The sequence below is a fragment of the Microcebus murinus genome, chromosome X, assembly GCF_040939455.1.
Source record: "Microcebus murinus isolate Inina chromosome X, M.murinus_Inina_mat1.0, whole genome shotgun sequence".
Lineage (NCBI taxonomy): Eukaryota > Metazoa > Chordata > Mammalia > Primates > Cheirogaleidae > Microcebus > Microcebus murinus.
The window spans coordinates 47,193,024-47,208,150 of record NC_134136.1 but is presented as its reverse complement, the minus strand read 5'-3'; the positions used below and the strand labels follow the sequence as shown (position 1 = coordinate 47,208,150).

Genomic DNA, 15,127 nt, shown 5'->3' with positions numbered 1-15,127 from the left:
AGGACATTAAACCCAGTGTAGCTTTTTATAAATCGCTTAAGGTTCCCACCATACTCCCCAGTCTGGCATTCTGGGCCAGTCCCCCTACTTCATACTAAACACGGACTGATCCCTTTCCTGTCCATTTGGTAAATTGCTGACTCTAAGCTTAAAATAAAAGTCTCAACCTATGCAAAATGCAAATGCCTCTGTTTATGCTCTTTTTAATTCACTAGGTTTCACCTTAGCCACTAAAAAAATGACTCATTATAAATTAGGACCATTTAATAAAAGGATTGCTATAATCCTGGGGGAGGCAGTTTATGGCACAAGTTGCTGTGAGCCTTAGAAGGCTGTTGCTGCTGTCACTCAACTTTCCCCTCACTCCCCTTTCCTCCCAAGTCTTTCCTTCCTCTCCTCCTTTCCTTTGGTCCTGCCTTCCTTTTTTTTCCTCTTCTTTTTATCTATTCTTCTCTCTATCTCCCCAGCCTTTGATTTCGGGGGCAGAACAGAGGGGGATTTCTAAGAACCAACAGGTCCTGAATTTTACCCTTGGGACACAGCATCTGTAACCAGTAATTATCACCAGCCAGTTCTAGAGTCTTATTAGAGTCACTGTCTCACAAAGCTCCTGAAGAGAGAAGCATGCCCTGACAGAAATGCAGATTGATCTTGAGGAGTGTGGGTCAGCCATCAGGCAGAGAAGAGGCAGGCCAAGGTGGGAGGGGAGAGCTGTCTGTGTTCCTGAAAGGGTGATGCTCCTTTTTGAGCACCATCAGCCCATCGGCCACCCCAGCTCCTAAGAAACAGCTCAGGAAGCCGGAGCTGTCTAGGCCCAGCAGTAGGCTATTGAGATGCTCTTCATGCTTTGTGGTGTGCAAGGACTGAAAGCTCTGTTCTCCTGGGCCGCCCATGGCATTAGTAAAGTCAGACTCTCAGGCAGGAACCAAAATATACCAGGCCAGCTCAGCTCCCCAGCTGCAACAAAGCCAAATCTTTCTCAAGGTGCCTGCCTGTTGCTAGGAAACCACACACTAGTACTGTGGGCCTTTCCCCCTCCAAACCCAAAGGGTGTGTGGACTGCAGCCAGTTAGCTCCCGAGCTCTGCCAGGAACCCTTCAATTTTATCCTTAAGACTTCCAGCATCCTCAAAGGGAAGTGAGAATCATCCCACCGCCTTCCCCCTAGACTTTCCAAACACGAAACTGAGAAGTGAAAACCGAGGGCTGTTGTGCCACCCGCTTTTATTATCAAAGTGTACAACTGCCACCCACAGCAGCTGCTGCCCACAGAAGCCTTTTAATGCCTCTCAGGACAGAACTGCCTTTAGCTGTACTGCAGGAAACTTGCCCCTCCCTCTGTGGCTGGGAACACCTAAAACTGGCCTGCTGCCTGTCACCATCCTTGTAGTGGGATTTAGAGAGGCAGAGTGCCACATGCCCGGGCACAGAGATTCTTGGCCCTGGTGGGTTTTTGCTGTCTTCTCTGGTTAAGAGGAGGGAGTTCATAGTTGAGGAAAGCAACAGAATAGGAAGGAGAGAAAGAAGGAAGGTAGAGTTCGGGGGTGTAAAATAGAAAATGAGGACATTATTTGTACTGATATTTTAGCAAAGGGTATCTTCATGGAAGGATAAGAAAAATTGAGATTTTAGGAAGGACTCTAGATTGTCTTGAGTCCACTGCCTCAAGTTATTTTGCCTTTAAAGGCTCTCCAGGTTCTATGACTCTGCCATTCCATCACTCAGAGTGAAATAATGGATGGGATTGCACAGGAGGGGGATGATGGCAGCTATTTCAGAGTCTCAAGCAAGACCTAGAAACCTGGAAGTCCTTTTCCCAGGAGTGCACAGGTCAGGACTGGTGCTAACAAGAATCAGCCAACTGGTCTTAGGCTCCAGAAACCTCATGTCAAGGCTGACTCTAGGTTGCTACAGGCGTGGGAAAGTGACACGATATACGCCAACTCTGGCTAGCACAACAAAGTAAAGGTGTGACCTCTCCACTGCCCTCCCTCCAAATAGCACTTGAACTCTTGAGAACTTTTGCCATGTTCTTCTTTAGATATGTATACCAGCTCCTCCTAGAGCCAAGACACAACTGAATAATTGCAGTTCTCTCACAATATTGGTTGCCTTATGATTATTCGAGAGCCTAAGACTGGCCTCCTGCCTCTCACCATCCCTGCAGTACCCTCCAGCCTTCAGGCCTCACCAGAACAAGGCAACAATATTCACACCTGAACTTGTATTCACTCTTTCAAGATTTATTGAGTACACGCTACTTGCCAAGTACTGTTCTGAGCTCTGGGGGATACATCAGTGAACAAAACAGGCCAATTCTCCTTGAGCAGGGAAGTCAATAGGGTCAGGGATATACATGGGCCTGGGGAAGAGAGGAACAAATGCTTCCTAAAATGCCAATTCACTGGGCATGTTTTACTTTTTATTTATTTTAGAAATAGGGCCTCACTCTGTAGCCTAGGCTGGATTGCAGTGGCACCATCATGGCTCACTGTAACCTAGAACTCCAGGGCTCAAGTGATCCTCCTGCCTCAGCCTCCTGAGTAGCTGGGACTACAGGCGTGTGCCACCGTGCCCAGCTAATTTTTAACATTTTTTTGTAGAGATGGGGTCTCACTATATTGTTCAGGCTGGTCTCAAACTCCTGGCCTCAAGTGATCCTCCCACCTTGGCCTCCCAAAGTGCTGGGATTAGAGGAGTGAGCTACTATGCCTGGCTGGGTGTTTTTAAAAATCTGTATCTAGGCTGCATGCGGTGGCTCATGCCTGTAATCCTAGCACTCTGGGAGGCCAAGGCGGGTGGATCGCTCAAAGTCAGGAGTTTGAGACAAGCCTGAGCAAGAACGAGACCCCATCTCTACTAAAAAATTAGAAAGAAATGAGCTGGAAAACTGAAAAAAAAAAAAAAAAATATATATATATATATATATATATATATATATATATATTAGCCAGGCATAGTGGCACGTGCCTGTAATCCCAGCTACCCGGGAGGCTGAGGCAGGAGGATCACTTGAGCCCAGGAGTTTGAGGTTGCTGTGAGCTAGGCTGATGCCACGGCACTGTAGCCCGGGCAACAGAGTGAGACTGTGTCTCAAAATAAAATCAAATCTGTATCTGTTTTTTTCCCAAAGACTACTAAAGTTAAACAACAGAAAGTAAAATTGAATCTGCGGTGTCTCTGTGACCTGACATATTGCTCCTCATTCTTACCTTGGTATTCTCACCTCCATGCCTTTGTTACTCTTTGCTCTTCAACCTACCCTGCACTTGGGGGTGATGGAACAGCAGTTAAGGTGGAATAGAAAAATTTGGACTTGGAGCCAGAAGACTCCAGATCCAAGCAAACCTCTCTGATTTTAGTTTGTTATCTGTGACATGGGCTCCTGGCCACTGTACTATCTCCCCGTGGTATATTCTTTTAGCAAAGACTCTCCCAGTGATCAGTGGCTTAACCTCATTAAATGTTCTTAAGATCCAAACTACTTTTTGAAGACTAGTTGGGGTGCTATTGTCATAGCTCAAGGGTATTGAAGGCTTGAGTTATAAACATAGAAAAGGGAGTGGTGGATTCAATAGACAACACAGATGTAGAAGCAACAGGATTTGGTAACTGCCTGGATTCGGGCTTCAAGGGGAGGGTAAGGAAGATTCTAAGATGTCTCTGCATGAGGCTTGCAGCCTGTTGACTGAGGGAACATAGGACCACATGGTTCATGCCCCTTTGTGAGGTTTAGAAGCTCTTTATTGTTCCAAACAGAACAAACTTGTCTATATCGATTTTTAAATAGTAATGACTGTTCAGGGACTTGCAAACTCACTGCCTACACTCATGTGTTTGTTTTGTTTTGTTTTTTATCACACAGCACTCCAGTGTCTTTCCATCCTCCCCTCCCTCTGGACTTTCTGATGAGCCTCAGTCTGCCTCTCCTTCGCCCAGCTACATGTGGTCCTCGAGTGCACCGCCCCGTTACTCTCCCCCCTACTATCCGCCTTTCGAAAAGCCACCACCTTACAGTCCCTAAAGAGGAATGCCTGCTGGCTATTGAGATTATTGTGGCTTTTGTATTTCTGCTATAGTGGGAGTGTGTGGGGTACAAAATTTGAAGTGTGACTCTTATGCATAAAGTTTTACAATGGCCTGCCAAGCTAGGGAAAGATAGGGATGAAGCTTGTTACCAGTGCAAAGCAAGGGTGGATAGGCCAAACCCAGCACTTCCAACAGTTCACTCTCTCTACGCAAGGCTGGGGAGACAGCCCAGCAAGCTTGTCGTGTTTGGACCTGCATTACCCTAGGCTCCACCTCTGTATTCAGCAGAAGCGTGGTTGCCATCTGTTTTACTTTATGTAAAGGAGTGTTGTCATCAAGCCCTTGGCAGTTTGCCTCCCTAGCACCTTGGTTGAAGCACCTGGTTTATAGGCCTTATCTTTCCCTACCACTGAAGTCAGTCCCTAAGAAAAATGTCCTAGCTAATGGGGTTACACACTAGTTTTAATACAGAGAGTTCTGGCTAAGATTTTGTTTGCTTATGTCTGGATGTTGAAAAAAGCTGCCCATTTCTCTTACTCCTTTCTTCTCTGTGAGTATTGTAAAAGTGGCTGTTGTGACCATTCAGCTCAGCTTTTGTTATTGGTACTTCCTAAAGGGAAAAGTGCAATATCCGTGCATCTTTAGTGGGGGACAGGATTGATTGTTCTGGAAGCACTGAAATACAGAACGACATGAGATGTTTAAGTAGATCTCAGTAATACAGCTGATAACTTGGGAGAAAGTGGTGTACATGTTGTGTTATTACAAAATACATTTGCTACAGAAGATAAAAATCTCATGGTTGAAATTCACAGTTTAAAAATATTAGATTAGGTTCTGGGGTCGTGATATGAGCTGTTACTAATCTTTGTGACTATTTAATCTTCAAATATTGTGCTTCAACCCCAGCAAACTGCACGTATCCTGCACCCTACCCCAAAGAATCATCTGTATTTTAATGCCACTGCTCTTACTGGCCCTTTTTTTCTGTTGAGACCAATCATGACAGCATTCAAGATTATGAAAGTGTTACAATGCCGCTTCAAGTCTGCAAAACCTCATATGTAGCCCACTTGACAAATACTTAAGTGTTACAGTATATTTAAAATCCATCTGGCACATTGTGGAAGGTATTTGTATAGTTTTTTTATTATTATTATTTATAGGTTTAAACCATCAACCCGATGAGTTTAAAACACTTTTGCACCCTTCACTTCGGAATGAACACTTTCATTGTGATCTGATGTTAACCTGAGAATTGATCTAAAGGAAGATTGATAATCCTACACTTATATAAAAATACAGGGGCTACAGGACGGTACCTAATTAGACAGTTCTGCAAACACGGAACAGATACTGGAGAATTTTCCAGCCAATTTCGCTACCTCCCAACTTGATGGATTAGAGGTAGCAGACAAATGCTGGTGCTCCCATCTACCTTGTAGACACCCAGCCATCAAGAATCAAGGCACAACATGTGCACTCACTGCTCACAGTAAATGTTTGCAAAATATTCAGTTTAATTTTCAGCATCATGGATGTTGTCTTATCCAGATTTCAAATCTGAAAAACTCTCTAATCCTTTTGTGTTACACAAAATTACTATGATTTTTTACACTTCTAAGCATATTAAAATTCTATTGGATTTCAAAAAGGGACTAATCAATTGAAGTACTATACAAATATCAACTTGTAATACTCAATGAATTTTTTTGCCATTTACATTTGACTTTTTGCGTTAGTGAATGTGCATATTTAATTTTTTAAAGGCACCATTACACAGTATATCCTAAATTTATCACATTTCTTAAAGTGTTAAGATTCTATGACCCATTTCTATGTATTTTTCTTACTTTACAAAATAACTTGAAACAGTATAGATTTTGTAACACTTAATTTGAAGAGCTTTTTTTATTACATTGAATTACACAAAGTGCATGTTACCTTAGAAAAATTAATATTTGCTGCTTTACTCTTTTGCAAAACATTTGCTGTAATGAAGGAATTTGTATTTCCAACATATATCTTGACTGCATTTTGTAATATTTACTGCTTTACTCCTAATTCTGCTTTAAAATATTGAACTGGGCATGAAACATTAAAATATTAACCCAGAACCTGTATAAACTGAATATTGCTTAAAATCTGTATCACTGCCATGTTGGAAACCCAGACTGCTTTTGTGATGTTTCAAATTAATAAAACCATCCTCCCTCCTTACCCACTTGTGTCCTCAAGGTATCTACAAAAGTATAGCAAATACTCTAAAGCAACTGACAGCAGCTGACTCACTTTGACTATTTATGGTTCAAGATACAAGGAGATGTGATTAACCAACATATAAAATCTACTGGGAAATTTTGCCATGCTGTCATCAGAAATACAGCTCTAGTCTTGTGCTATAAAGATGGAAAAAAATATAAAAGCCTATATAATTTCTGAAAGATAATCTTGTAAAAAACACACTCAAAAATCAGAATTAAACATTTTATTTTTGCCATAAGAAGCTCTATGAACTAATATTAGGCGATGGTTAATGAAAAGTAGAACTTAAAAATCATGACGGAGATTGTACAAGTATGAACACTGCAGTATTGGAGGAAATGAACAAAGTTTCGTATGACTGACAGAGGGCAGGAAGCCAGTGCTGTTGAATTAGCATTTAATTCTTTAGAATATACATGCCTTGACATACAAAATACCTTGATCAATGTTTACCATTTGTTTTACCTTTTTGGTACAATGGAAAAAATGTGCCATCATTCCTTCATAGTGGTTGTTTATGGGGGATCATTACTACCAAGATCATAATAATCATTTAGGGTATATTTTAAAGTTAGCCTTGCAAAATTGCTATGGCATTTTAAAATCTTTGCTTAGTTTGAATGTTTTCATTTTGTCATTTCTCTTAACAAATTACCATTTCAAATAGTTCCTATCCAGAATATTTACAGGTAATTTAGCATAGGAACAAATTTGAAGCCAATTTGAAAGAAAAAAGGAAATTCAATGGCCAGAAAGCTAAGTATAAAATAGAAAAACCCCATGGTAAATATTAAACAGCATCTTGCTACAGATCTCCATTCCAATAAATACCAAGAGTAAAGAGTTTTCACCCCAAAGGAGTATTTCACATGAACTCTAAACTTTGAATATGGAAACTTCTAGAAAAACTGAAGACCCTGAGACACATGCAAGTAAGAGTCTTCTGGCAAAAATACAATTTATTTTTCCAGTTTTCCTCCTCCCAAAAAACTCCAGAAGATACCTTTAATAGGCACAGAGTTTAAATTTTATATTCAGAATGTACAGAGCACAGCAGCAGCAAATAATTATATCCATATTATTCAGAATGGATAGTTTTCCATTATAGAATTCCTGGTTTGTCATAATAGGCTTGTAGAAACCACAAAGTTTTATTATGACAAACTAACTTATCTAGCAGTTGAGTCTGAAATGTCTGGAAGCTCTGCTGGCATCAATATCATTCACATTGGTAGAATTGTATCTAACTGGTGAAATAACATTAATGAAACTCAAATTTCCACTGAGAACAATTCAGAGTGCACCCTATAGTCAAAGAGTAATGCCATCAATATCTACACAGAAAGGAACAGATATGGTGATTCCAGAGGTCACAGTCTTAAGTTATAAGGTAATTTCAAATTTCCCAAGGGTTAGTTTACAAAATGGTTTAAAGGTCTAGACTTAGAGAAAACAGACAAATGCACATCACTCTACCTCTTGGTAAGCAAAAGATATTATTTTTCTTTCTCCTTATATTATTGCATATACTGATGCCTGATACCCTCAGCTATCAACTTAAGAAACACTGAAACCATTATCTTCAAATCGAGCTTACCATCAGAAGAATGATGTATACATGAGAAATTATCATTAAAGCTTTAAGTTCAAGGTCAAGAAATAGACTATTTTTAAAAATACATAGTTAAGGGGAAAGAAAATATCTATGCTGAACTAAGAAATATTTAAGCAAGGTTACAAATGACTAATAACTATGCACAACAATCTTTTCCAATAGCTATTAAATTTTTTCTTTTGCTAAAAAAAATCATTTACAGAAGTTCAACAATTCTGTTACAAATGCTAGGCTATATATTTATTCCAACCTGCTTCCTTTTAGTTCTAGCACTTCAGTAAGTTTTAACCTTATTTTCTAAATGTTTAAATATGTGTCATTTTAAAAGGAAGAAAGGTTATATTGTTGTCAAGATAAACGGGAACTGACAAGCCTATATAACATTCCAGATGTAGTTTGTGATTGCTATAATATCGCAGCAATTTGAAGATGGAATAAAACTTATTTTAGAAGGGGTAAAAACCTAAAAGATCTTGTTGAAAGGAAAATACTAGATCACTGATTCAACTATTTCAAATAAAGACTTACTATTGGAGATTCTAAGTAATAATAACATTTAAAAATATATGCCAGTAGCCTCCCACCTAAAATATGTAAAGGTCTCACCTATGAATTCTATCATTTACAAAGATTTATATATAATTAAAGATCAATTTGGTGGCCTTTAGATTCAAAATTTGAAAAATTTTTTAGAAATATTTTTAACCATAAGAAGCAAAAAAGAAATCTCCATGCTATTCCATCTTCTATCACATAAGAGTACAAAATTAAAAATAAGTGCGACAGAATTTTTCATCTCCTGCCTGCATTAGAGATTTGTTTTTCCATTAGTTTTTTGCTCAGAGACCACTGCAAAGGTATACAGTGGACTAGCCACCGAAGTCTTTTAGACTATGGCAATAAAAGCTAGGATTAATTCTAATTAGCTAAATCTGATTCATTCTTCAGATGAGAGACTTGTCTGCATGGCTATTTTCATGAAAGGAGGGCGGTAGGAGGTGGTTATCCATTTGGACTAGCAGAATACACAACCAAGTGAAGACTTATTCTGAAAATTTCCAGAACAACTTTAGAAGTTCTTGTTTACTTTTTATGCCATATACAAGACACAACACACATTTATAGTCTCAATGTTAAAAAATTGAGAATTCAGCAGTAAAGTGCTAACACGGAAGGGGAAAGTATGCTAGTAACTCCAGTTATTTTCAAAGAACATTCAGACTGCTTCAAATTCTATTCAGAAAACTATCTCTCCAAGCTTATTTTTGTTTGCCTCTTAAATGAGCTGAAAGCTAACTATATAAACAAATACTTGGGTGGGGACTTCTCAATCTCTACTCAAACTTTCAGAAAAATTTGCTTCTAAATATTATCAACAAATAATCCCACTAGACTACCTTCAGATGATGTGGCAGATCAAATTTTCTTACACCTTGTTTTACAGGTCTTCTGAAACCCCTGTCCCTCAATCCAAACCAAAACTTTCTGGTATTTCAAAGGAGTTTAGTAAGATTCTGGTATTATAAATTCAAACTCAGTACTGCCATCTGTTACATTCTGTTTAAAAATCGAATCATTTTCCTGCTGAATAAAAATATCTTCCCAGGTCATTGGCTTGTTCTGAGGAGTAGATGTGGTGGTCCCTACTGGAGGTTCTTTTCCAGCATCAACCTTATATCCAATACCATCATCCTTCATTACAGGCATAGTGCTTGACCTGTCAGAAAGATATGCATATTGTCTGATCTGTAAAGACCTGCATGGATGTAAACGATAAAGCTTCGAGTCCCCAGAAGGATCCTGACTATGAACTGACTTTATATGTGAAGACATAAACTGATAGTTGATGAAGGATTTGCCACAAGCCAAACACTGATACCTTCGCTCCCCTGTGTGATGAATTTCATGCTTTGTACGATATTCTGCAAGAGGAAACACCTTCTCACAGTAACGACACGGATACTTCTTCTCCCAAGAATGAATGTTAAAATGTCTCCGCAAGCTTGTCAGACAGACATATGACCTTTTGCATACAATACAGATATAATAGACCCTTCCATCTACTATTAACTCATAGTGATCATCATGTTTTACTTTCATACGTTTGTTTGCCGTCTCACTGCCAGACGTTTTTGGTGTCTCATTTTCATGTCTGGTCTCCCCTTCATCAGGGTCATCTTTGACAGGGATCACTATGTCATAAGTATCTTCACCGATATTTGCATAAACCTTGCAACCAGTTGACAAGCCTTCAATTTCAGTAGCTGTATCTAAAGTAATGATCTTCTGACCCTCCATCAGATGTTTTGATCCTAAGCCTGGATCATTAGTGTTTCTAGTAATTACATCTGAAATTTTTAAAGAATTGGAAAGTGGTTCTTGCACGAGTGTAGGAATCTGCATTTTCTGTATTAATGATCCATCAAAACTGGTATTTTGGGAGATATCAGCCTGTGGGACCAAAGATGTATTACTGACTGCCGAGTCTGGACTGGAGCTAATAATGTCATCATCATCATCTATAATTTCCTCCTCTTCCTCTTCATTGGTCTTGTTTCCTGTTAAAATAGCACTGTTTGGTGTCTGCTGATTCTGCACAAGTAAATTGATTGAAGATGACATATGATTTGGAGGTGAAGAACTGACATTTGGTGGTGTAGTAAGTGGTGTCTGATTTAACAAAATAATGTTGGGAGTCAGATGTGTTGGAGCCGAAGATACCAGCAATTTTTCATTTCCTTGTGTTTGGCTCAGAGTTGCCTGATTCACAGGAGTAGGAAGTTTCTGAGTAGGTGTGATATTTGTTAAAGGGGGAGAGTTATTGCTAGTGCAAGGTGCAACATCTGAAATATCAACAGGGCCTGGGTTAGGCTGGACCTGTGTCACTGCATTGTTACTTGGCAAAGTCTCCTTTGCAGGCAGAATCTCAGAGCAGAAAATGACATCATCATCATCATCATCATCTGAGTCGGTAACAATGATCTTTTTCATTTCATAATCTTCAGCAGATAATGAAAAAGACTCTGTTATAATAGGCATTATAGTAGCCCCATTATCTTGGGCTTCATCTTTTGATTTTTGTATTAAAAGGTTCTTGTCACTAGAATCAGGAGGTAAGGTTTCAGCATTACCATCCTGAGCTGTACCTGAGATGCTTTTAACCTGTGACAATGGGACACCAAGCTCTGCGATAAATTTCACTCCTAATAACTGCCCTGATTTAATTAACTCATCAAGCAAATCTGATCTAACACGAACAATCTTAGAACTATAGATATAATTGAGAATTTCTGCAAAGATCTCTGCTCTTATAAAGCTCAGTTCAACAACTTGCCCGGCAACTGAGAAGAGTTGATGGAAGTAGGTGCTAGAAGCAGAAAGAATATTCTTATGGGCCCGAAATTTTCGGTCTTCCACAATAACAGTAACATCACAGAAAAGTCCATGGCCACGTTGCTCATTCAAGGAGTTCAGTAGGCTGCCAGAATACTGAATGTCTGTAGCAGAAATCAGTTTTCTACTCTCCATGCCTACAATAGAAAGGGAGAAGGAAATGGGAGAAGATTAGAGAGGAAAAACAAAAGTACTTTATCATTCAGAATTTAAGCACAGCATAATTAAATAGTTTATTCAAATTTTAACCAAAGTTTGGTGTAACTTTTTGGCTTTTATAGAAATTGTTCATACAGGCTGGCTTTTGGACTATTTATCAAATCTCATGACTTCCTTCTGAGAGAGTCGAGCAAATTTTAAATTGTTATATAGATTTGAACAGTGATCTCCAGTCACCTTCCTTTGAAGCTCAGATACGTGCATCTCCAATACGTGATTTTTTTAAAGACTGGAATTAATTTTCTTAGTCCCAACTTGGGGTTTTCTCCTCAAGAAGAGGTAAGAGTTGATTTTTAACTGTCTTAAAATTGTTTTTAAGAAAATCTTCATCATGAGTGCATAGAAATTACTTCATCCATAAATGAATGATTTAAATGTTAGAAAAGCTTGGTAGGCACAATACTGAGTTTGAAATATATACTGTGACTACATTTTAATATTTAAGAACAGATGCAAAAGTTACTCCCTGCAACCAATGACATTTATAAACACTAACAATTATTACCTCTCATCATCCCATTATTTTTCTGTTCTTAAATTGAAGGGCTTCATCTTGATAAACTATTAAACATCTTTCTTACCCTTCCTCTCTCCTCATCCTCTTGTCCCTTTTCCTCACCTCTCTACCTTTACAATCAATCTCTAGAGGTGATATGTTAAATAGACTGCCAAGTGAAGTCAACAGACGCTATCATGAAAAAATAAGACAAAAGAAAAGGAAAGTTTACCATCTCTTAATGCTTATTTGCATGAAAACACGAAACATTTCATTTTGTTTGTAAAGAATTGTGCAGTGGTATGAGAACTTTCTTCACACCAAATGAGTTAGTGAAAATGAAAACATTAACTTATTGAAACAGAGCAGACAATACTCTAGAAAAGGGGGAATGTCAGTAAATTGCATTGCTGTGTAGCACTCCCATATATCTTTTTTTTTTGCACTTCACAGAAGATATTCCAGTAACAGTGATCCCAGAGTTGTAAAAAACACTCCCATATAGATTAAATACATATAAATATGGATATATATTAACAACTTTTAGTTTTTAATTATCTTTAGTAAAGAAACATTATTAATATTCTCCCTTTAAAGTTACCAAAAAAGTATCACTGTCCCAGTACTTAAGTTATATACACGTGGAAGGCAATATGTCTCAAATACCTTTTACATTTTTCAAAATTATAGCTTAAGAACAAAAAGCAAAAAAATCTAAAAAACAAGGATTTAAAACATTATCTGTTAGAAGGTGTTGCATGTTAACAGTACCAAGGAATTCCAGGTTACCATAAAGGCATTCATTAGGAAGGGTGACCTTTGGACAGCATGCCAAAACCCAGGGCTTCCGAAATATGGGGATTTCGACAGAAGTGACTTTCAAGTGGAAAGAGAGGTTTTCTGAATACTGTAACACGATTTTTGTGGTTTGCACATGGGTTTCTCCAATGTGGGAATGCGTCAAATATACGTGTCCAGGTGACGCTGGGACTTGGTTTCGTTTTGTTTAGGTGTCCCCCTCCTCCCAGTCAGGGTGGGCCCAGAGACAGCAAAGTCGATGTGAACCCACCCCCCGAGATTTGTGATTTGACTATGGTAAAGTCATTCCACATTATTGTGAGATAAATCCTATACCGAGGGCAGGTTCGGAAGGGCTGGTGAAGGTGGAAAAGAGATAAAAGCCATCCGCGAGGGAGTGAAACAAACCGACACGCGGCTCCCTGCGGCAGCTGAACCTCATCTCCCTTCCTCCACCTCCCTCTTCCCCATTTACACCCTGCCAGCTGCAACCAAGGTTTTTAACCCCAATTCACGCGAAAGCCTGCTTCTTGCAAATACAGACGGAGGTACAAACAGCACAGTGAGGCGGGAGGAATAAGGGGTGCCAGGGAAAGTAGAAGGTGGCCAACGGTAGGGTGGGGTGTTGTGGGGGGATGAGGCAAAGCAGGCGGCATTGTTATGCCCCGGGAAGGGGACGGAAGGGGAGGATGGGCCTGGCAGAAAAGCTCTAAATCAAAGTAGGGGCTAGGAGGAGAAAAAGCAGCACAAAAAGGCAGGCAGAAGGGCAAGGGAAAAGGGGTCTCTGTGGCGGGCTCCCCACGCCCCGGGGCCTACCCAGGGCACCGGCAGCCCCTCGGCCTCTGACGGCAAAGGGGACCGCGCCGCGGCCCTCCAGGTTCGTCCCCTCCTTCACTCCCGGGCCCACACAAAGAAAGAGCCGGAGGAGCGGAGCCTCCGACTCCGCCGCTTCCTGGTTCAAGTGAGGCGAATGCAAACGCAGGCGCGGCCCAGGGACAGAGGAGGCAGGCGCGCTCCTTCGCCCCCTCCCTGATTGGGGCCGGGTCCTCACCTGCTTCCCGGCGCCGCCGCGTCTCCTCCTCGGGCCGCGCGGAAGGGTGGAAGTCCCTCAACAAGAAAAAGCTGCACTCCCCGGCGATTCTGACCCTTCTTTAAACGTCGCTCCAGTCTTGGCCGACGTCGACGCGGCTGCCGCCACCGCTGCTACAGCTGCCCCACGCAGCCAACAGAGGGCACAGCGCGGGGGCGCAGCGCCGAAGTCAAAGGCGCCCTCCTCTTCCGAGCGCAGTCCGGGTCGGTCCGGAAGGGCCCGAGCTCGAGGGTCCGCTTCGGCGCCCTACTCTGCCTTCGGCTCTTTCCGCAAGGGGGCGGGGGAAGACTGGGAAGCTCTTAAGTGTTCGGCTCTTTCCGGAGGGCGAAAGGGTGGGAAAAAGGAAAGGGAGAGATCCGGTAATGCAGTCACAAGCAGCTGGTGTGGAAAGGAAGCAAGTCACTTTCATCTAAATTCAGTGTAAGCCTCCAGGGCATACAAACTTCTAGAGACTAGACGGGTTACATTTCTTTTGCAAGTTTGAATCTGGTCTATTAGCCTGTTTTAGATGATAAATTATCTTGAAATATCTGAATGCATATAACCAAATAAAATTATTATTAGCTCTTTACGATAATTCAGGTTCTAGGCTAACAACAAATACATTATAGTAACTACTTTTATGAAAGACCATCTACTGTTTGGACAACTACTATCTTCTTACTTGAATAGTGCAGTTAATTCCCTCATTTCAACTAAAGTTTACCGACCACCTGTTTGATCTGTATGAACCCTATGTTAGGCCCTGTGGAATACGAAAATAAATAAGCCAAGGGTCTCCACCTTTTTAAGGAGCTCATTAGATAGATGCACAAACGTGGACAAAGTATTTGTACAAGGTGTAGAAGCACTGAGAAGAGAATAGCAAACTGTCATTTGAGCTGTGTCTTGAAAGATGAATATTATAATAGTAATACTAGTGTTGTTAATTTATTATTATTTGCATAGTATTTCATCCTCAGAGAGCTTTAGTGTCTGACACACAGTAGGTTTTCAGTGATTGTTTAATGACTGAATAAATAAATTGCAAGTTACATAATTTTTAAAAATCCTCTGGTAATACCCTTCCAACTAAGTGCCCTGATGAATGAAGCACCAGGATGGGTGTTTGGAGAGCAAAATATTTCCCTTTAGGTTGGCTGTCAATCATACTCAACTAAGGAACCAATTCACTACCTTCATTTTATTTTTTAAAGATATATATAGGATAACATTTCATCAGT

At 40.3% G+C, this 15,127-nt stretch overlaps 2 protein-coding genes across 3 annotated transcripts in view; one reads left to right on the top strand and one right to left on the bottom strand.

Moving 5' to 3' along the window:
- Nucleotides 1-6,248, top strand: part of TMEM255A (transmembrane protein 255A) — a 50,099-nt gene extending 43,851 nt beyond the window's left edge. For both annotated transcript variants that reach the window (XM_012739106.2, XM_012739104.2), the window contains one exon: nt 3,865-6,248. In XM_012739106.2, coding sequence (XP_012594560.1) covers nt 3,865-4,023 — 159 coding nt within the window. In that variant the 3' untranslated portion in view covers nt 4,024-6,248. The remainder of the gene's footprint in view (nt 1-3,864) is intronic.
- A 52-nt stretch (nt 6,249-6,300) lies between these two features.
- ZBTB33 (zinc finger and BTB domain containing 33) lies at nt 6,301-14,166 on the bottom strand. Its single transcript, XM_012739075.3, has 2 exons — nt 13,866-14,166; nt 6,301-11,438 (listed from the first exon to the last, which is right to left on the bottom strand). Exon 2 carries the CDS (start codon nt 11,434-11,436, stop codon nt 9,412-9,414), a length of 2,025 nt encoding a protein of 674 aa, XP_012594529.2. The 5' UTR covers nt 11,437-11,438; nt 13,866-14,166; the 3' UTR covers nt 6,301-9,411.
- Between the last annotated feature and the right edge of the window lie 961 nt (nt 14,167-15,127).

Bases quoted from the DNA above. Each gene is read 5' to 3' on its own strand.
- ZBTB33 (XM_012739075.3), bottom strand. From the start codon at position 11,436: ATGGAGAGTAGAAAACTGATTTCTGCTACAGACATTCAGTATTCTGGC.